The following is a 22,969-nucleotide window of genomic DNA, read 5'->3' on the forward strand; positions in this document are numbered from 1 at the left end:
TCATGTGTGGCAGGAACCTGGTTACTTGAAGCATCATTGTCACCTCCCGAGATCTGCATTAGCATTAGAGGAAACTGTAGTCAGGAGCTGGGAATTGAACCTTGGTGCTCTAATGTGGGATGTGAATGTTTCACCTGCTAGGCCAAATGACTGAAAATACATTTTAAAAACAAATTTATGCTAATATGTAAGAGATTTATTACTTTGTTAATTTCAAATGAATTAATATTTTTTAAATTCATAGCTTGATTACTAATATGGCTCATGCTGATAGATATAACCAACATAAACAAACCTATTTGGAGTCCTCAAAGTTTTTTAAGAATGTGGAAATTCAGGGGCTGGCTCCACAGTGTAGTAGGCTAAGACTTCGCCTGTGGCACCGGCATCCCGTATGAGCGGTGCTTTGTGTCCTGGCTGCTCCTCCTCTGATCCAGCTCTCTGCTTATAGCCTGGGAAAGCAGCGCTTGGTACCTGGAAGAAGCTTCTGGCTCCTGGCTTCAGATCGGCTCCATTCCAGCAGTTGTGCCCATTTGGGGAGCAAATTGGGAACCCTTTTTATTTGTCTCTCCCTCTCTCTCTAGCTCTGCCTCACAAATAAATAAATAAAATCTTAAAAAAAGAATGTGGAAATTCCTTTAATCAAACTAGATAGAACAATTTAATTATTTTGAAGGTATATGTACTACTATAATTCTTTTTTAAAAAAAATATTTATTTGAAAGGCAGAGTTACACACAGAGAGAAGGAGAGGCAGAAAGAGAGAGAAAGAGAGAGAGAGGTCTTCCATCCACTGATTCACTCCCCAGTTGGCCACAATGGCCAGAGTTGTGCTGATCCAAAGCCAGGAGCCAGGAGCTTCCGGGTCTCCCACATAGGTGCAGAGGCCCAAAGACTTAGGCCATCTTCTACTGCTATCCCAGGCCATAGAAGAGAGCTGGATCGGAAGTGGAGCAGCCAGGACTCAAACTGGGGCCCATACAGGCTGGTGGCACTGAAGGCGGCGGCTTTACCTGCTACACCACAGCGCCGGCCCCTGCTATAATTCTTTAAATCTTCTTTGAATGGGATATTCTGCTGTGCACCTGTGTTATCTGTATGTATACCTACAAATGGTACAAATCTTTGTCTTCACTTATTGGTTGTGTGTCTGTTCATATGTGCTTATGGGCACAACTGCCACCTGGAAACACTGGCTTACGTAGTGCTTTAGGCTCTCCTTGTGGCTGATTTGGTCCACAGGCCCAGTTAGCAGGTGTGGTTTAGATGAGGGAACAGTGGGCTTCTGACGACAGGCCTGGATGAAAGGCGTGGAGTTCTAGCCTCAGGCAGGCAGCGTGGAAAGGCTTCCCCAGGGAAGTAGCTGTCACAAGCCAGCCTCATCTTCTGACAGTTGTGCTGGATTTCTTGGAACCCACATTGTGCCCAAGACAGGAATTCAGATACCAGACCCTGCGAAGTCTGTGGGTGGCCATGCTGGGTCTCTGAAATCAGATCTGAGGAGGAAATGTATTTTCACTTCTCAGACACACCCAGTCGCCAACAGATGTTTGTTAAGATGGTTTTGCTTCCTGATGTTGTTAACTCTTGAGTTACCTGAAATTCAGTTGCCAACTTCTCTCAGTATCCCATGACGTTAAAGGACAAGACTGATCTGTGTCTGTCTTTGTAGCTGTCTGTCCTTCCCTACCTGGACTCCCACCCCACCCGCTTGCAGAATTTTCTGTTGTGAATATCTCTGTCAGGTTCTTCAGGTCCTTCAGAGCTGAGCAAACAACAGCATTTACACTGTTGGAAGATGAAGTGGAAATTCTCCTTAAAATGCCCAGCTTAGAAGTAGCCGTTCTGGGACTGGGCCAATGGGGCTGTAGGACCGCATTTGGCTGTGCAGATTCATGCTCTTTCCTGGTCTGGCTTTGCTTTTCCTGTCTTGCCTTGTCCCAAATAAAAATGGTCACCATTCTTAACACCATCTAAAGGCTTTTATTGCCAAGGTAGTGGGGAATCGGAGAATAAAAAGGTCTCTTCTTATGTCTCCATTTTCTTTTTTCTCAACCCTGTAGGGATTCTGGTGGGCTTTTAAACATGGCAGCCGTAAGTTTCATTCATCGGAGGCGATACCCGCATTCAGCGTGTTGCAGCCATTTCAGCAGGGGGTTGAAGTGAGAGGCTCTGGGGAAAAGAGGAGAATGAAGCTAAGCGAGGAGGTGGGATGGGTGAGAGATGGTGGTGGGGGAGTCTTCACTTCAGCTAAGTGGTAGGGTCAAGCAGTGATTCTGGGAGAGTCTTTGCCCTTCCTCTCTTCCCTTCCTCTTTCTGCCACCATGCCTGAGACAGGAGGCAAGGAGCAGGGCCTGCTGGGGCAGGTGCTGCAGTTAGAGCAGGCCGGGGGATGCAGAGGAGGAGAAGGAAGAAATCTTAGGCAGTTGCCCTGGGCGGGAAGCAGGAAGAGGAGTGTCTCTTGTTGACTAATCTCCTTAATGAGCCCAGTTCCCAACGGGCTACTTGTGTACCAGAAAAACACACTTGAACGTATGTGGATGTTGGGTGAAGAGTTGGCAGCAGGGGGTGCTGCTAATGCCTCCAGCTGCTCAGGCGACTACTGTCTTTTCCCTATTGGCACAAGTCTGTTGGTACAAGTCTATATATGAGTCCAAGAGCTGTGAAGCATTCAGAAGACTTTAGAGTTTGAAGAGCATTGATGGTTATTTGGCAGCTCAACATCACTGCCAGTCTGTGTCCTTGTCTCGTAGGATTGCTGCCCCCACTCACCAGCCCTGCCATTCTCTTTTATTTCTTGTTTGAATTACTGCTGTAGTTTATCAAATGCCTTTGTTTTCCTTAGTTCCTTCTTCTGCTAACTCACACTGAGGACAGAGTAAGGATTCCTGAAGAGAACTGTGACCACACCATTCCATTGCTGATAACCCGTTTGTGCCCTAAGTATAAAATCCACACCCCTTAGTGTGGGTGTGCTGCTTCCTCCTTTGCATTCGCCAGCTCGTGGGGTCCTCCTAGCACTGTCCGACCTCTGCTTCTAAGTAACTGATGCTTCAAAGGTCAGATTAGTTGTCACTTCTGCGGCAAGACTGACAAGATCAGGTCAGCATATCCCTGGCACAACCTCTATTAATTATTTTCACTGATGTTATTAGTAATACTACTACTGTTTATTGTTATTTGAAGTATCTTTTTTCTTTCTTAGTTCATGCTTTGCTCATGAGTAGAGACTGGCCTTCACTTTGCTTGCACTCACCACATAGTAGGTATGCCCAAATAATGAAGTGTTGAATTCCTTTATATTTGGTTGAGGAACCAAGAGATAAACCACCTTGCAAGCAGTTGCAAAATATTTGGAAGCATAGCCTGCTATGGCCGCCTAGTGTTTCTTTCTCTCTATCAAGAATGACACACTTAGCTGTCTGTAAGGACCGGATAGGCAACAAAAGGAGAAAAGTGATCTGGGCACGTTATCTCACCTTTCTGGAACATATAGCTTTTTCACACTATATTTTCCTGATAAAGGAATGTTTTCCTTTTTACCTACCACATAAGAAAAACACTAGCATGAAAATAGCAGTTATATTGTGACTTGAGGAACTATAGAAGGTCCAAAGATCAAATGGCTCTTCTCCGTGCGACTGTGGGACTTGGTATATACATCAGTGTGGCTTCCATCTTTGGGTTCATGTCCTAGTTTGGCACTCAAAACCTTCTAATCCTTCTAGTTTAGTCTGTAATCATCGAACCCCTACTGTCATTGATACACTCACGCAGACACACACACACACATACCCTGAGCTCCAACTCGAGTGAATCGTAGTTCCCAGTATGATTTTTTTTGACAGGCAGAGTGGACAGAGAGAGAGACAGAGAGAAAGGTCTTCCTTTTGCCGTTGGTTCACCCTCCAATGGCCGCTGCGGCCTGCGCGCTGCGCTGATCCGATGGCAGGAGCCAGGTACTTCTCCTGGTCTCCCATGGGGTGCAGGGCCCAAGCACTTGGGCCATCCTCCACTGCCTTCCCGGGCCACAGCAGAGAGCTGGCCTGGAAGAGGGGCAACTGGGACAGAATCCGGTGCCCCGACCGGGACTAGAACCTAGTGTGCCGGCGCCACAAGGCGGAGGATTAGCCTAGTGAGCCGCGGCACCGGCCCCCAGTATGATCTTTATAATGCCTTTCTCTCTGTCCTTCCTGCTGCCTTTGCTTGAAGCAGTCTTAATCCCTGGCCGCATGTTCACCCACTCGTTGTTTGGTGTTACATGAACTTCCAGCTCAGAACTCAAAAGCTCAAGAGCCATTCCTAGGCACAGACCTTGTCTGTGGGGTGTGTGTGTTACCGGAGTATACAGCACTTCAGCCAGCAGGTATTCAACTGCCCTATTTAGGACTAGCTTGGAATTCTTGAATAAAGAGCCCAGGATTAAATTGTGTGGTTCCAGAATTTTCAGGAGGTGACACACTGCCTCTGGTATCAAATTTGATTAAAGTTGATAACTTTAATGCCATTTGGTTCTATTGGGGAGGAAGAATTTAATTGCTTACTCTAGAGAACATTTTTTTTTCTCACTGACTAAGGAGCAGAACATTTATTAAAATTATCCTGGTGACCTAAAAGGGAGAAATGTACTTCTTTTTCCTTGGCAGTAGCAGGTCCAGGGCCTTATTAACATGTGGTAAAAATTGAATAATTGAGCACTACTGAGTTCTCTGGGATTCAGCCTTCTGGCCCCTGCTGTGTGATTAGTTCTGTCCAACCTGCTGGTTTGCTTGCACAGGGAACCTGCCAGGAATTAGGAAGGAAAAACCCTTTAGCAAGTCTCAGGTACGGAAGACAGTTGATTGAATTTCACATGTTACACATGGTTCTCTGGTTTCCCCTGGTAACCTCCAGTTCCACCCTGCTTTGTAAGCAGAGGATGGTAGAATGCATTGCATATTTGATTGCATCACCTGCAAGTGACCATAGTGAACAGAGTCTGCCTCAAAAAGAGACGAAAAATGACAGAAAAGGACAGAAGAGTCTGAGGACCCTTCAAGAAGAAACAGATGGTTCTCTATAGCTCAGATCTCGTGGATGAGAAAGGTTCAAGAACTACCTATAGCAGAGCAGTTTGGGGATATGAGGAAATGGGACCAAGTCCTATAAATCGTTTAAGGGATAAATTTGAATTTTATTATTTGCAAATTATATATACGGTTTCAATTCAGCAACAACAGGTACCATTTACCAAGTACATGACAGGAACGTTAGTTACTTGGTTCTGTATACACATTTTCATGAAATCTTCCATTTCATGTCCATCCGTGGGAAGTACACTCAGTTCTTTATCTGCAGACTCAGTCAACTACTAAGCAAAAATATTTGAAAAAAAAAATTGTGTACTAAACATGTACAGACTTTCTTTGTTGCCATTCATTAACAGTATAGCATAACTGCTATTTATATAGAATTGACATTGTATTAGGTATTATAAGTAATCTAGAGATGATTTAAAGTATATGGGAGGGGGCAGGTCTTTAGTGGTTCAGACAGCAAAGACATCTGTATGCCAAATCAGAATACTGGGTTTGATGTTTGGCTCTGGTTCCTGACTCTGCTAATGCAAACCCTGAGAGATAGTGGTGATGGCTCAAGTACTGGAGTTCCTGCCACTCACATGAGAGACATGGATTGGGTTCTTGGCTCCTGGCTAGCTGGTAAGAGTATCTGGGGAGTGCACCAGTGGATGGGAGCTCTCTTTCCCTCTCTGTTTCTCAAAAAAAAAAAGGGGGGGGGGTGAGGATGTGCATACATTATATGCAAACACTATGCCATTTTATATAAGGCACTTGAGTGTTTGTTGATTTTGGTATCTACACGCAGGGGAGTGGAGAGGGCCTGGAACCAGTTCCCCACAGACATGGATGGATGACCATGTTAATACCTATATAGATAAGGTCATTACTGTTTTTTGATCTCTTAAAGTAGGAGCCTGAAGGAAGGGTGGGACAACATTGACTATAAGGTTTCATTTTTAAGCAGCCATTATTCATTTTTTTCTGTAATTTCAAAGTCCTATAATTAGAACATTGTATACTAATTAATGCCTACTAATGATCACTTCCAACCATTCAGAAAAGTTAAGATTACCATCATCTTAGTTCAATTCTCCTGTTTTACACATTAGGAAATGAAGTCGTAGGAAATACAGAAAGCCTAAAGTCAGGTTTTCTGATTCCTAGTAATTTGTGTACTATACTGTACCCAAACAGTTTGAAACAGAGCTTGAATACCTGAGAGGGAAGATGGTAGTACTTTAAATGATATTAGATTGAGTGCTCTAAGTTAACAACCCAACAAATTGGGAGGTACTGCCAAGACATTCAGGCACTGGGACCAGGTCTTACCTACCTGGTGATTAGTTTTTCTACTTGGCTCAAGTCTGAATATATTAGTGTACCTAACGTTCCTGAATGATTATAGTCTTTACAAGTTTGTAGCATCCTGCTTGTCATTTGAAGGAATTCCCATTTATTTAAAAGGACATGGCTCTATGTATGAACCGCAACGTATACATGTATTGTTTTGAAGGTATGTGGGTGATAATGATGGCCAATTTTGTGACATGTAGAGACAGGAGCTATTTACGGGATGTTACTGATTTATATGGTATGTTCCTGTTATGTTCACCGGATGCCACATACCACGGTGCAGGACATGGCATTTGCCTTTTGTTAAAGTGAAAGCTAGGGGAGTCTAATGAAAAACTGAGAAATCTTGGTGTCACACACCTACCAGGCAAAGCATTTTACATGAATCAGATTTAATTATATAACATCCATGATTGTGAATGCTATCTTCACGTTAGCAACTTATCTTTCAGTTTTTTAAAATTAACCCTTTCCAGAACGTTTTTCCTAAAATTTTACTATGAGAATTTTCCAGTGCTTAGAAAAGTTGAAATTATTGTCAGTAAACACTGGTATACACACTTTGATTCTACAGTCGTTACTGTTTTTCTGTACTTGCTTTTTTATATATCCAGCCATCCTTTTTTCCACTCATCACTTCATCTTAGTTTTTGGTGTTTTTCCAAGTGAGTTGCAGACATTGCTACACCTTACTCTTGAACATCGAGGTATAGATATCATCAAATAGATAGAGTGAAAATATGTGTTAGCACTGATGAAAAAACAAAAACAAAAAATGGGCCTGCAATTCTGTGTTTTGGAGATTATGTGCCTGGTCATTTTGGGCTTTCCCCACATGAAATAACACAGTGTTTTAAGACAAAATGTAAGCTCCCTATGCTAAGAAACTTACACTCATCCTCATCATGAGAAATAAAAATCAGTAGGGAGGAGGGGGATACCCCTGTTGAATTCCTAGGCCACAGCAGGCCAGCATTGCTAAGTGAAATCTTACCTCATTCATGATTTTAAATGAGACTGACATTACTGCTACAGTTCTAAACCGAACTCCCCTCCAAAAAAGGGGAGTTTGATTAGCAAATTAGGTAAGTAGTTCAGTAATGATGCTGGAACCTCATCTCACTGAACATTTCCCCCTTTTTCTTTTCTCTCTGGGTGTGACTACGTTGCCTGCAGCATGCTGCATGGTTGCTGGTAAAACAGGAAATGGGGTAAGTAATCTCGGCAGGGAATTCTCACTGCCACTTAGAGACAAGCCGCCTGATTCTTGAAGTGCTATGACTGCTGCGACTACTGCTGTGGCTGCTCCTACTCTCCTCTCTTTAAAACTGAATTCACCAGCTACTAGAGAAATTGGTGGGGAAAAATAGTTCTTAATGTAGAAATTTAGGGTGTCAGTACTGTTTAGTTTACTAGCATGGCAGTGTAGTAATCTCTTAAAGCAGATTCCTTTTCCATGTATAGATGTGATGTGAACATTTTATACGCTTTAGGCACAATAGAGTACTATTTGGGAAGTTATCTGAAAAGAGTTAATTTTACACTGGTCTTAGAAATTAAATTGTAAAACTGTGCTCTGAAAGATAAAAAGTAAAGTCTTAGTTAATCCACTAAAAATAAAAAAAAATCTTAGTTAAGGCAGAAAATCAGTGAGTTCATACATAGATATCACATAGATAACATAGGTTTGCCATCTTTTATCTGAAACCTTTAAACACCAAATGTGTTTTAAACCTAGAATTTTTGGAATGTAGGAATGTAGCATGGCATTAACTGTCATATGTTACATGTTCCTGTGCTCAAGGGTCCGAGGTGGTGCTGTGTAGGCAAACATTTTAATATTTCTGCAATGAAACAAGAATATTCATACTACGTTTGATAAACAGATAATAGCCTCACCTGTTCAGACCAGGATTTGGTTGCCAACTGAGTTAAAAAAGCAAACAACTTTTCATTCACTAGAACTTCATGAATTTTGAAATTAAAAAGTCTGTATCAATATGAAAAGGGCTATGTGGTTTGTTGGAGGCTCCCTGTGTTATCTGGAGAGAGGACCCAGAGAGAAATACACATTTTTATATCATAATCTCATACTTTAAGTGATTTATAGAAAAATTAACATGAGTTTTTTGTTTTGTTTTGTTTTGTTTAAAAAGTAATAATTACTTATCAAAGGTTTTGGAGATTTATCTAGGCATCTCAAATATTTATGATTCTGGCACAATAAAATTTGATCCTATGTTTTTAGAAATCTGAAAGTGTAGTAAGAGCGTCCTTTTTTTTTTCCCCTACAGATTTAATTTTATTTATTTGGAAGGCAGAGCATCAGAGAGAATGGGAGAGACAAAGACTTTCCATCTGCTAGTTCACTCTCCAGATGGCCACAACAGCCAGGGCTGGACCAGTCCACAGCCAGGAGCCAGGAACTTGATCTAGCTCTCTCATGGGGGTGGCAGGGGCTCAAGAACTTGGACCATCATCTGCTGCTTCCTAGAAGCCTTAGTAGGAAGCTAGTTGAGAAGCATAGCAGCTGGGACTTGAACCAGCACTCAGGTATGGGATGCCAGCATCACAAGCCTCCATGTAACCCACTCTGCCACCCTGCTGGCCCTGGGAACTGAATTTACATTAATGAGTATGGACTAAGGGCCTTTGTGAAAACATTTACCCTAAAATGTATTTTAAAAGTTATTAGTCACATTTGAATTTCAGGATTGAAAACCTGGCATCTTAAGTATTATATTTTTGCCTTATACAAGAGTACTTCAAAAAGTTCTTGTGCAATGGAATTAAGAAGTAAGTTTTCAGGTAGGTATTTGGTACAACAGTTGGGACATCTGCATCCAATATTGGAGTGCCTGTCTTCAAGTCCCAGTTCTGCTTCCAATTCCAGCTTCCTACTGATTCACAACCTGGGAGGCAGTAGGTGATGGCTCAAGTACAAGAGTCCCTGCCACGCACATGGAAGATCCCAACTGAGTTCTGGGCTCCTGTTTCAGCCTCACCCAGCCCCAGCTGTTATGGGCATTAAGGGGAGCAAACCAGTAGATGGAAGTATTTTTCTGTAATTGAATGAATGAAAAGAAAGGAAAAGAAAAAGGAAAGAAGGGAGACAGGAAGGAAGATAGATGGGTGTTGTGGCACACAGGTTAATCCAGCACATGGGACACCAGTGTCCCTTATCACAGTGCCTAGCATGGAATCCTGCCTCCATTTTCCACACCCCTTCCTGCACTGTGCAGTTTGGGAGGCAGCAGATGATGGCTCAAGCACTTGGATCTCTGCCACCGACGTGGGAAACTTGGATTGAGTTCAGCCTTGGCTGTTGCAGGCATTTGGAGAGTGAACCAGTGTATGGAACATCTCTCTGTCTCTGTCTCTCTGCTTTTCAAATAAAATGAAAACACACATACATAATAACAACAACAAAAACCCCCACTATGCATGGATTTAGAAAATTTTCTGCCCCCTGTCGCTCCCCCTCTTCGTGGAGGAACGACACTAAACCCTGCCTAGGCTTCATATCCGAGTCACGGCACCATTATGTCGCTACCCCTCTTCGTGGAGGAACGACACAGGACCCTGCGCTGTTCTTTCGTCTGCTCGGCCCTCTCCGGGTTTGCTGCTGGTTCTTCCCGGGTTTCGGCACCATTATGTCGCTCCCCCTCTTCGTGGAGGAACGACACTAAGCCCTGCCTAGGCTTCATATCCGAGTCACGGCACCATTATGTCGCTCCCCGTCTTCGTGGGGGAACGACACTAAACCCTGCCCAGGCTTCATATCCGAGTCACGGCACCATTATGTCGCTCCCCGTCTTCGTGGAGGAACGACACAGGACCCTGCGCTGTTCTTCTGTCTGCTCGGCCCTCCCCGGGGTTTGCTGCTGGTTCTTCCCGGGTTGGCTACCGACCCTTCCACCTCCGTGGAAGGGCGGTTCCCCCTGCCACATTCCCCACTTCCGCGGGGGAGCGGCACACCGCCGGCCGGCTCTCTCGGGGGCTGCTCAGGTGTTCCTTCAGATAGATGTTCCTGGTGCATGTTGTCTCTCTCCTCCTTTATAGTCCTCTTCCACCAATCCCAACTCTGCTACCCACACGCCGAGTACGCTGCTCTCCTCCAATCAGGAGCAGGTCCCACAGTTTATTGGTTGAACTGGAGGCAGCTGTGTAGAAGCTGTTTCCCTTCTCAGCGCCATATTGTGGGAAAGCAGATGCATAGAATAAGTCTTAATTCCAGTAACTTAGTCTAGTCCGAGTTGCTCCCAGTTGCTCCCCACACACCCAAATAACTATATCTTTTAATTCTGTTTTTCCACAGATTTTTGAAGAACTCTCATATATAGGGATAAGATTTCCAAGCTGTCTGCTAACCTATCCTCTGATTCTTTAATCTGGAGGGGAAAAAAATAACTGAAGCTTTTTAACTAGATCACGTGCTCTAAATAGCTTTCAAAGACTGAAGGTTTTAAAACAGCAGTGTTCTGAAATATGTACTGAGCAATATTTTAACTTATTTTTGGGGTTGGCTTTTGCTGCAACACTTTGGAGTCTCCAGCATTTAGACTTTTTTTTTTTTTTTTTTTTTTTTTTTTTTTTTTTTGACAGGCAGAGTTAGACAGTGAGAGACAGAGAAAGGTCTTCTTTTCCGCTGGTTCACGCCGCAAATGGCCGCTACGGCCGGCGCACTGCGCCAATCCAAAGCCAGGAGCCAGGTGCTTCCTCCTGGTCTCCCATGCGGGTGCAGGGCCCAAGCACTTGGGCCATCCTCCACTGCCTTCCCAGGCCACAGCAGAGAGCTGGACTGGAAGAGGAGCAACCGGGACAGAATCTGGCGCCCCGATCGGAACTAGATCCTGGGGTGCCGGCGCCGCAGGCAGAGGATTAGCCTAGTGAGCCGCAGTGCCGGCCAACGTTTAAATAATTTTAAAAATAGTTTCTATTCATGTGGTTTTTCTGATTTGACATTTTATTCTTTAAAATCCATTCTCATATAGTTATTACTTACTGTCAACTGTGATACTGTTTTGTGCAAATATCATTAAATACTTAAACTGTTGGTCCAATACCATGATAGTTTTTTAAAATTTCAAAAATGTTTCTGATACATGGAGAATTAGGAGCAGTTTTTGAAGCTCAGTGTCTGAATAAGTTCTTGAATGTAGAGAAATAATTTGATTATTTGTCAGCTGTAGGACTTACTTTGGTATTCCATTGGTTAAGCCACAATTCCAAAGCATATGAGCGCACTCCCTGTAACTAGTTACATTCTCAACTGGATCCTGAATGGGTAGATCTAAATTTCAATTGTAGAGAAACAGTGATTTTTATGTTTTTTAAATGTCAATTAAATTTAGCCATTAGCTAAATTACTTTTTGTTTTGTGCCTGCAGACTGTAGTGCTTTTTGATTTTAAAGAATTAAATTGTAATGGATATTGCCTACAGTAACTATCAGTGAAAATTAGACATTTAAAAGGGATGATTTACAAGTTGGTCCTAACCTTCCCTTTTTAAAAAACTGCCCTGAAAATAGCCATTTGTCTGGTTTCAAGTTTTAATTATTTGAATGATGCAAGCTTGTTAGTTTGTTTAGTGGTATCTCAGTGTTCTCAACAGAGTGGAGCAGTTTTAATAATTTTTCTTTCTTCTTACCTTAGTTCCTTCCTATCACAATTTTAGATTACAAACTAAAGCTAGAACTCATAATAGGGACTTCCCAAAACGTATTTATTGGTTCATGTGTATATTTGGGGAGAATGTCAGTTTTTTATTCAAACATTTATCTGATATTACATTGATGAGCATTTTAGAACAATGATACTTTAGAATTGAATATTTCTTCTTCAGAAGTGTAGAAAAAAAAGTACAGCTTTTTACATTGATTTCCCAACGGTAAGCCCCAATGTTCAACAAGAAAAGAAATAATACGGGTGTGATTATTGTAATGCACAGCTTTATAGTTTCTGAGCAATAAATGATCATCTCACCCACCATTCTATCTCCTGGGATCTGGCAATTCAGAAAAATCCAGTATCTTACATGTCATTTAAAATGTAGCTCCTTGATATATGAGGTCCATGAGGTGAGGAATTTTTGTTTGCTTTTTATCTAGTATGTAGAACAGTGTCTAGCACATCATAGGCACCTGATCAGTAATTTTTAATAATTGCATAAATTCTTTAAGAGAAAAAGTGGACTTTCAATGTCAGTGAATTTTTATGTTCTTCAGAAAGCAGAATTTGTCTCTGGAAAGAAATGATATAATTCAGCTAAAAGAAGCTTACAAATGGATAACTCATCCCCTGTTTTCAGAGGAACTGGGTGTTCCTGTTGATGGAAAGGTATTGAGTCATTTGCCTTGTTAATTTTATTCTCTAGTGTTACCAGTTTTATTTCATTATGTGGTAAAGCTTTGGTTAGCCAAAAGAATCGTCTCTTTTATTCAGTGAAGGATTTTTAAGCCTTTAAAATGTCAATTCCTGACAGTGTTAAATTTAGATCCTTTCTTTCATTTTTTTCCCCAAAGATTTCTTTGTGATCCAAGACTCTTATGAATGTAATAGGTGCAGTGTACCCTAAATGGCCTTAAAAAGTTAAAAATGAATCTCTGCCTTTACTTATACTGTATTTGGAGGCAAAGGTTTATTCCTGTGTTGCAATATCTAAGTAACTGAGCAAATGTAGAGTCCACTCGGTGCTGATTTTCCTTTGTCTGCGGCCAGTCATTTTCAGATACACACACTTATTCAGGACTACAGTGAGAATCCACACTCCTGGGGTCTCAGATTCCTCTGGCAACTTTTGGACAGAGACTGCCTTGAGAACCAGAACACTTGGCCATCTTTCCTACTGCGGGGAAGACCTGGCTTCAGTCTCTGGAATGGATTGAGTCTCAGAGGGTTTCCAGATGTGGAAACCAAACATATTCCTAGCTTATCTTAAATTTGATTTTATTTATTTATTTATTTTTAATCTGTAATATTTATAAAATTTTATTTAGTTTTTAACAATTTCAGTATAGTTTAAATTAGTTTTAATACTATGGCCTCATTGTTTCATTATTTTGCTTGAAAGAAATTCCCTGAATATCAGATGCGCCCTTACTGAAATAAAATTACAAACTATCTAACAAAATCATAAAGCTACATAGTTTATTTTTTAGCCACTCTGAATCATATAGCTCTGTTTCCTTCTGTGAGTAAGAATAAGCTCTGACTGTTCTTTAAACTGAATACTGAGAGAATAGAGAATAAAACCACTTCACAGATAGTATGAAGAGGAAATGAGGTAATGAAAGTACTTTGGAAATTAGAGAAGTCATTAATGCAAAATATTTTTACCTCAAATTTCAGTTTTGAAGCACAAATATATTTACATGTTGAATCAGTGAGAACAGAAAATAGAAAACAAAAGATGTAATGTTCTAATAGATTCAGGCCAAGTGAGATGTTTTTTGAATAAAGAAATGTCCCTTTTAATTTTGTTTTGTAGATTAGAATAAGGAACAAAGAAGAAGCTATTCATTATTATGATTCTAGAGTAGCTAATAGGCTTGCTGACAATTCAGTGAAATCAATAAATATAAAACCAATAAACACAGAATTCAGTAAAAAAGACAGTTGTACCTGGTATGACATTTATAGCTTTTGTTCAATGGGGAATTCTCTGTAGAGGTAAAAGTACAGAGAGTATGAAATTGTACTTTTTTGATGTACAAGAATGTTTACTGTAGCATTTTTTAATAACAAAAATATTCTGCAGTTTAAATGTCTGATAATTCCTGGAGCTGAAAAAGATGTCCATGGGATAATATTAAATAAGTTGGTTTCCTAAAAACATACCTAATACCCGAAAAAGTATATATGCATATGTTTATATTCATCAAAATGCCTAGAAACGCATCAAATTGTTAATAGTTCTGCCTCAGTCCAAGGGGTCAAAAGCCATCCTATGCTTGATCGCTTTATAATGTACATGTATGGCTTTTATAATAAAACAAAAAACTAACATGACTCTTTTAAAACTCAAATCCGTCAAGAAATTTGATTCTCTCCAAAGAAGCTTGTTAGGTAGTTTTTAAGGATGTGAGTACAATGTTGTTTTCCTTGCTGATAATCCTAATCATGGTATCAACAGAATTGTTCTTCATTTTTTTCAATTCCCTGAATTCTTCTTTTATCTTCACATCTAATTTGCATATTTGTCCCCAAACATACACATTTATTTTGAAATTTAGTTAAAAAATTTTTTGGCAGTATCATTGTGACTGAGTTTCAGAAGTTAACACACACAAACACACACACACACACCCAAACCCAACCACACTTTCCTTCCCGGTTGCTCCTTGAGCAAGCTGATGTGAGAACAGCAGTGTTTCCAGTTTTCCTTGTCACCCTTTTTCAGAGCCAGCCTTTGAGAGTTCATGTCTATTTCCATTCATAAGTTGTTAGATGTGAGTTTCCTTTTGCTCATTTGTAAACTGTCTTTATAATTTTTAGAGCTTGTTTGAAGTGAGTGTGGTCTTTGCTCACCCAGAAACAGTTGAGGATTGCCACTTCCTGTAAGTTGCCACATGAACAACAATGTCAATTGTGTGAAATCACTCATCTTTTTTGGTTTTCATGAAAATAGTGTTGCTTCTCTTTCTAATGAGCATGTCATGTTGTTGTAGGTTTAAAATGTGTGCTGTAATACAAGGTTCTTAGGCAAACCAATGCAGCTTGCGTAAAGATTGATTTTTGTCTGCTTTTGATGCCCTGAGTTTAACAGCCATGTTGTATAAAGTATATTTGAATTACATCTACCCCTAAATAAACTCATTTACCTTTACATTAACTTGAATTTCATTTTAGAGGTACAGTCTGCCCAGATTGTTTCAAGCCAGCCAAAAACAAACAGGTAAAGATTTCAACTTCTTATTATTTAGTGAGTGTTTTCTCATTTGTTTGTTCAAATAACTATTTAAAAGGATATACATTGAAATGTGGTAACTCTATGACACCAAGAATCAATTTTTAAATATTCCCATTTGCTCCATTTATTATTGTAATTTTTTTTAACTATTAGCAACTTTGCATCTGGTAAGGAAGTTATAGCACAGAAACATCCTCAAATTTTTGTCGGTGTCTGACTTGTCTCACTGGTTCACCTAATTTAGAATCAGTGTTTCAGTGGTGTTACTATTACCCATTTGGGGAAATCCAACTTTTAGATTTTAATTCCTCAAATTACATCATCTGGGAAAATCTGTTCAAAGTATCGGTAGCATTCCAAACTTTAGTCTGGTATCCATTTCCTAGAAATTGGTGTTTTAAAAACATAATCCAAAATTAATAATTTTATTTAGGATAGTCCTTAATTCAGGTTAAGTATCCCTTGTCTAAAATCCTTTGGACCAGAAATGTTTCATGTTTCAGATATTTTTGTATTGTTTGAGATTTTGGAGTATTTGCTACACTTTACATGTTGAGCCTCCTTGATGTGGATTTTGGATTTTCAAATTAGGGATAGTAAAGTATTTAGCTTATTGTAAGCTATGTTTGCAAAAGAGGCATTTTATTCAAAATCTCCTTTGCTGTCCAATACTAGCTGGGCTTCACATTAATAAGCAAGCACATTAGAGGTGCTTTAATATATTACACTGGGACAGAATGGCATGGCATGGCACTGGCAATTGTTCACACCCTAGTTATTTAGCTGATTTCATATAGTCAGTCATCTACAGTTTTCATGACATCCATTTGTTGTTAAGAGTTGTTAAAAATAATAGGATACATGAGAATGTATCATTGGTTTTTCCTCTTGTTTTGACTAATTACGGGCCTTTTAAAACTGGGGAGAGGTGTTTGTCACATTTGTCAAATACTCTGTGCAGAGATAATGAGAAATGCAGACTAGGCCTGAGGTAGTGTGGCCCTGCTTTCCTCGCTGCATGGGCTCCTTGGCTTTCCCATGGGTGTTCAGCACCCCAAGGTTAATGGGCGACATCGCTCCAGATTGGAAGTGACAGGCCTGGTGTGTTACTGTCCCAGACTCTGCATGGCCGTCTTTGTCGGCTAAAGGGATTGACATCTTGTTGTCTGGTTTCACTTTTTGTTACCTTTGAGGAAATATGCAAGTGCCAGCATCAAATAATCAGACAAGCAGATTTTTGTACAACCGTCATAGCCACCACACCACTTCTCCAGTAGGAGTTGTAGAGTCTCAAATGTCTTTTTCTTGCCTCATGGCTGGGAGTAAACGGTAAACTGAGTGACCTTTTTTTTTTTTTTTTTTTTTTTGACAGGCAGAGTGGACAGTTAGAGAGACAGAGAGAAAGGTCTTCCTTTGCCGTTGGTTCACCCTCCAATGGCCGCCACTGCTGGCGCGCTGCGGCCGGCTCACCTCACTGATCCAAAGCCAGGAGCCAGGTGCTTCTCCTGGTCTCCCATGGGGTGCAGGGCCCAAGCACTTGGGCCATCCTCCACTGCACTCCCTGGCCACAGCAGAGAGCTGGCCTGGAAGAGGGGCAACCGGGACAGAATCCGGTGCCCCGACCGGGACTAGAACCTGGTGTGCCGGCGCCGCAAGGCAGAGGATTAGCCTAGTGAACTGAGTGACCTTTTGAGAGGCCTAGATTCCATGTCTTATCAGATAGGCACTTGATTTTTAGTTCTAATCCTACTTTTTTTTTTTTTAAGATTTATTTATTTAGGTATTTAGGTCAGGGTAACACAGAGAGAAGAGAGGCAGAGAGAGAGAGAGAAGGAGATCTTCCTTCCACTGGTTCACTCCCCAGATGGCCGCAAACGGCTGGAGCTGCGCCGATCAAGAGCCAGGAACTTCCTCCGGGTCTCCCACATGGGTGCAGGGTCCCAAGGACTTGGGCCATCTTCTACTGCTTTCCCAGGCCATAGCAGAAAGCTGGATTGGAAGAGGAACAGCCGGGACTAGAACTGGTGGCCATATGGGATGCCAGCAATTCAGGACAGCGCTGGCCCCATCCTATTTTTTTTTTTTTTTTTTTTTGACAGGCATAGTGGACAGTGAGAGAGAGACAGAAAGAAAGGCCTTCCTTTTTTCTGTTGGTTCACCCCACAATGGCCACTGCGGCCGGCACACCGCACTGATCCGAAGCCAGGAGCCAGGTGCTTCTCCTGGTCTCCCATGTGGGTGCAGGGCCCAAGGACTTGGGCCATCCTTCACTGCCTTCCCAGGCCACAGCAGAGACTTGGACTGGAAGAGGAGCAACTGGGACAGAACCTGGTGCCCTGACCGGGACTAGAATCCGGGGTGTCGGCGCCGCAGGCGGAGGATTAGCCGATTGAGCAGCGGCGCTGGCCCATCCTATTTGTTTTTTAAGGTTTATTTATTTCATTTGAAAGGCAGAGCAACAGAGAGAGGGAGAGAGAGAAAGAAAGACATGTTGCATCTGCTAGTTCATTCCCCAGATGGCCACTACAGCCCAGGTTGAAGCCAGGAGCCAGGAACTCCATCCAGGTCTCCCATATGAGTGACAGGGGCCTAAACACTTAGGCCATTTTTCTTTGCCTTCCCAGGTACATTAGCAGGGAGCTAGATCTGAAGCTTAGCAGCTAGGACGTGAACCGACACTTTGTACCAGCTTAACCTGCTTTGCCACAACTCTAGCTCCAGTTCTAACCGTATTGTACCTTGCAGAACTTCCTAAAATTCCCCAGAATATAGTTTGAAAAACATTGCTTTGGAGCTGGCGCTGTGGCCTAATGGATAAAGCAGCCGCCTGCCGTGCTGGCATCCCAAATGGATGCTGGTTCATTTCCTGGCTGCTTCACTTCCAATCCAGCTCTCTGCTCTGGCCTGGGAAAGCAGTTGAAGTTGGCCCAAGTGCACCTGCACGGGAAACCCGGAGGAAACTCCTGGCTTCGGATCGGCATAGCTCTGGCCGTTGGGACCATCTGGGGAGTGAACTAGTGGATGGAAGACCTCTCTCTCTCTCTGTCTCTGCCTGTGCCTCTACCTCTCTGCAACTTTGCCTTTCAAATAAATCTTTAGAGAAAAAGAAAAACATTGCTTTGGTGATAAACTGTTAAGATGCTTACATTTTGCTCCTTTAAGTGAATATAATTTCTCATAACAGAAGAAACAATTGTGATTTATCATAGCCATGATTACATACATGAATTAATTCTCATATGTCTACCATGTAGCTTGGCTTTTATTTTAAAAAATCCCAAGTGAGACATTTGTGTAGACGCTCTTCCGTTCAGTGCAGTGGACTTGCTTTGTGGCTGGTGAGGGCTGTCGAGTTGACAGGTGCCAGGCAGGCTGGTTGGCTGCTTTGTCTGTAACCCTGGCAGCCGTCTCCTCAAGCACATGCGAGGTTTCCACTGGAATGCAGGGAATGAAGGTTAGATGCATCAACCAAATCCCCCTTGAGGTCTGAGGGAACAAGGAATTCTCTCCTTCAAGTATATAAAATGATGCAGTTTTCCAACCATGCTCTTTGTGTCACCTCTGATGTTTTCTTCTCTAGGTGATATAATGCTTTTTCTTTTCATTTTACCCTGCTCTAGTCTATATTCACTAGAATGGCAGTTATGAAAGCTTTGAATAAGATAAAAGAAGAGGATTTCCGGAAGTAAGTAGAAGTATTGAAACAAAGAAGTATCATGGAGTTTTTAGAATAAAGGGGATGGACTGGATGTATTTCAGGAACCAGAACTCAGTCTTAGTCACTGTGAGACCCCCAGTTTGTGGCACAGTACTTGGAATGTAGTACTGTTCGGTAAGTGTACTACCGACCCAAGAGAGAGTTGACCTGCCCAAGATCAACTGGGAGTAGAGAGTGACCGAGAGGCAGATTTCTTAACACTCCAGCCCTGTGCTATTCCTATCACAGGTGAGCAAACTCAGCAGAGCCTTCTCTTCCCTCAGCTGAACATGGACTATAGTGGGAAGTCCAGGATTAGGGATGTCGCAGCAATAGCAGTGGTCAGAGACTCAGGAAATCTGGCTCTAGGCCACTGTCTATCTCCCAGTTGAAATCTTAGGCAGCTGAGCTCCCTCTGTAGTCACTGATATCCTTTTCTAAGACGTAAATATGCTGAGAGCCACTTTGTACAATTAGTCTTATATATGTTAATTCTCAGGGCATTCATTTTATAAAGTCAGATGTCACTGTAGTTATCCTTCCGAAGATATTTGAATATAAAGCAATGACAGTGCAAGGAGAATTTCATGTCTTTTATTGACTAAAATTGAATCTCAGGAAGTTTTTTTGTTAAATTTGAGAAAGTAGAGGTAGTTACTCTACAGCCAATAATGCCTAAGTTTTCCTGAATGATTGATTTGTTAAGTGATCTTGGGAAACCATATGAAATTTTCAAGCCATGCATTTGGGGTTATGTCCATATGTAGTCATTTACAAGTAGACTCCAGTCAGTGGCTATAGAAATTTCTGCGTGGTGGACAGAGAATAAAGTCATCCTTGTTCTTTCCTGTCTTCAGCTGGATTTCAGTTTCTTAGCAGAGGGCAGTGTCAGCTCCATTCCATCTTTGCTGGCTCTGGGGTCTAATTCACAGGATAGTAGTTAGAATGAGAAGGAAACAGAAAAATGGTAGCACACTTCCTTCTGGGTGGGACTTAATCATATGACCAGCTTCACACTGCCTGGCAACACTACCCAGAGATTGCTGTCATGAAAGCCAGCAGCAGGTGACCCAGGGTAGCACACTGGCTAATGCGCCCAAAGGGGTTTCCTCTGCGAAGATCCAGATTATTTCTGCAAATCTCAAGGCTGTTGGAAATTCCCATCTGTGAAGATGAGGCCTCCTGAGCATCAGAGGTAGCAGTGAGACCCTGATTCACTGAACACCAACCACAGGTGTAGAAAGTGGTGTGCTCCCACCTGACAGGCCTTCCTGTTCGGGAACTCAGACAGGGAGCAGGTTAGGCCTTGTGACGCTCAGGCTGCGTGTGTGTCTTGGACGATGCCGATTCATGTTGGTTTTGTGATTCAGTATTGCATCTGGAAAATAGTAGCTGTAAAATTTATTTTGTTTTGCAGGCAGTTTCCTTGTCCTCCAAACTCACCAAAGGCCGTATGCACTGTTCTTGAAATTGAATGTGCTCATGGTGCTGTTTTTGTGGCTGGTAAAATATTTAGTCTGGAATCTACATTCACTGTCAAACTTACTGTCCTTTCTGAAAAGCGACTCCTTTTCTGTTAAATTCTTACTGCTGTTATTGGGTTCTTACTCATCTACTCTTTTGAGAAGTAGAACTGATAACCAGACTTTAGGTTCTATAAGCATTCCTACCAGATATTTGTTACTTAAGATGCAATGTCAGTTGCTAGGTGTTAGTAGTTTTCATCAGAGATGGCTGAATAAAAATATTAGCAGATGTAGCGACCAGAAACTGTCAGGAGAAAGCAGCACAGAGAATGGTTTTATAATAGGAAAGAAAACTTGAAAAAGTAATTTCAGTATTGCCAAAATGACTAAACACTTGACTTCCACCTTAAAAAAAAAAAAAAACTGTTACATTGACTTTCCCAAGAGGTAATCTAAGTAGGCAGATTTTGTTTTGAAAGTTCCAGCTGTTTCGTAGTAATAGCTAAAACGAAATTGCTCTTTAGCTTTCATTACAATATCCTGCCCTCAGGCGATGAGAGCTGCCCACCTTGGTGTGGCTTTACTCATCTAGTGGTGAAGGAGTCATGTTCTGTTAGGGTTTTTTGTTTTGTTTGTTTTGTTTCAACTTAGAAACACTTCAAAATTTCCTGTGTTTGAATTCTTTGGCATACGTTATCACTAATGAGTAGTACATTATAAATGAAGTGTAAAAGCAATAGTTTTTTATTTACGATCTTTGGTGCATTCTTCAATATTATATAATAATTATATTACAATAATAAAGTAATTAAATATTCTATAACTCAGTTCACTAATCAGATTAATATATTGAGCATTTCTTTCAAACTCATTTAATGCATTATTCGTATCATGTCTTTACTTGTCTGTTCTGTTGCTACTTTAAACCTTTTTACCTAAATATCTATATGTCCATGTTCTGGCTTCCCAAATTACTTAAGATGAGGTCTTGATTTATGACCCAGCACTTAGGCTATTGGCACTCATCGAATAATTGCTGCTTTTCTTTTTATCCTACTGTGTTAATCACACCATTCCATTCAGGCTGCCTGACATTTCTTTGGCAGGGAGATACAATAAATACTCCAGGAATCTCCCACAAACTCCTTGGATCATTGATGGCGAAAGGAAACTGGAATCGTCGGTGGAAGAATTAATTTCAGATCATTTGCTGACAGAATTCAAAGCAGAGAGTAGGTGCTGTAATACTTGTATGTTCAATCTGCTGTCATTCATGAATTGATTTCTGTATTAGGTTAACCACCACCAAGTCTAGGCCCCTTGGCCGCACAGGGATCATCATGTCCAGGACTTCTGTAGCCTGGGCTGGACTTTGATCCAGGTGCCCAAGGTGTTCCCTGTCTCAAGGTGACTGCTTACTCCTGGTGAAATCAAAGCAACTGAAGCTACTTGAAATGGCTTGAAAGGGCTTCAGCCTTGGCCTTGGCACACATCAGCCTTGGCCTTTTTGCGGGGAATGTGAGGAAGTTGAAACACAATGTCCACATCCAGTGCTTGTTAAGAATAATCACTTGTAAATGTGTGACTTCTGAGGTCACCTATACATTTTCCAGCGATAAAGTTCAGGCCTAGAAAAAATCAACAGTAACCATTTTACAAAGACTTAAGGCAGCTGTGTTGTGTTTTCATTTCTTGGGTATTAATGAGTCCAGTTTGTGGGGTGAGCCAGGTCCTTCCAGGCTTATGTTTTCCTTTTCTCAACAGACCTGTCAGGCCATAGGCAATGTAAAATCTGGTTTCACCCAGGGTTAGATAAGAGAAAAGGGACTAAGATTTCGACTGATGGAAATCACGTCACACGTCAGGAAAAATATCAGAGAGTGATGTCACTCTTTGGCAAGGGGCTCCTAGTACAATTAGAAAAATCTTTTGTGGAGACATCCATCCTTCTGTCTGGACAAGCGTAAGATGAGTGTGCTTTGGGAATGACAGGGCTTTGGGAATGACTTGGGAAGGGGGGAGCCCTTCAGACTTCAGCACTCTTACAGTTCATTGCCTATCAGGTAGGTGGGCCTGTTTCTAAGGGTCTTTAAGAATTGTTTACTGAATGGAGAAGAAATCAACCCAGCCACCCAACAGTTTCCCAGAACCTTAGCAGTAAAGACTGGGCTATTGCCATGAGTATTTGTCTACCTAACTTCAACTAACTGGTGATAACACTTAGGCAAGTTGTGAAGAAGTAAAAATAAGGCATTGGCACAAAAAGTCTCTCTCAAAGTCTTTTTGGGGCCACCTTACCCCCTTTCTAGAAGAAGAGTAGCTGCGGAGGCTTTGGCACAGTGTGCGTTCTGCCCTCACCCCGCTGCACTCTGTCGTGAGGGTGCTTTGTGGCCATCTTTCACCGGAGTGGGGACGACCACCCCCAGACTGAGCGCAGTCTGTGAGCTCAGCATCTGAAGATGATGGACAGCTCCTGGGCAC

General features: G+C 41.7%; 1 protein-coding gene across 18 annotated transcripts in view; it reads left to right on the plus strand.

The window, feature by feature from the left end:
* The window catches only part of PUS10 (pseudouridine synthase 10), an 83,377-nt gene that overhangs the window by 43,343 nt on the left and 17,065 nt on the right, over positions 1–22,969 (plus strand). For all 18 annotated transcript variants that reach the window (XM_051838434.3, XM_051838411.3, XM_070069089.2 and 15 more), the window contains 7 exons: positions 7,590–7,624; positions 12,642–12,753; positions 14,911–14,972; positions 15,265–15,310; positions 18,946–19,010; positions 20,440–20,525; positions 21,595–21,720. In XM_051838434.3, coding sequence (XP_051694394.1) covers positions 7,590–7,624; positions 12,642–12,753; positions 14,911–14,972; positions 15,265–15,310; positions 18,946–19,010; positions 20,440–20,525; positions 21,595–21,720 — 532 coding nt within the window. The remainder of the gene's footprint in view (positions 1–7,589; positions 7,625–12,641; positions 12,754–14,910; positions 14,973–15,264; positions 15,311–18,945; positions 19,011–20,439; positions 20,526–21,594; positions 21,721–22,969) is intronic.

Source organism: Oryctolagus cuniculus, chromosome 2 (assembly GCF_051225735.1).
Source record: "Oryctolagus cuniculus isolate XC-2025 breed Fujian yellow rabbit chromosome 2, ASM5122573v1, whole genome shotgun sequence".
In the NCBI taxonomy this organism is placed as follows: domain Eukaryota; kingdom Metazoa; phylum Chordata; class Mammalia; order Lagomorpha; family Leporidae; genus Oryctolagus; species Oryctolagus cuniculus.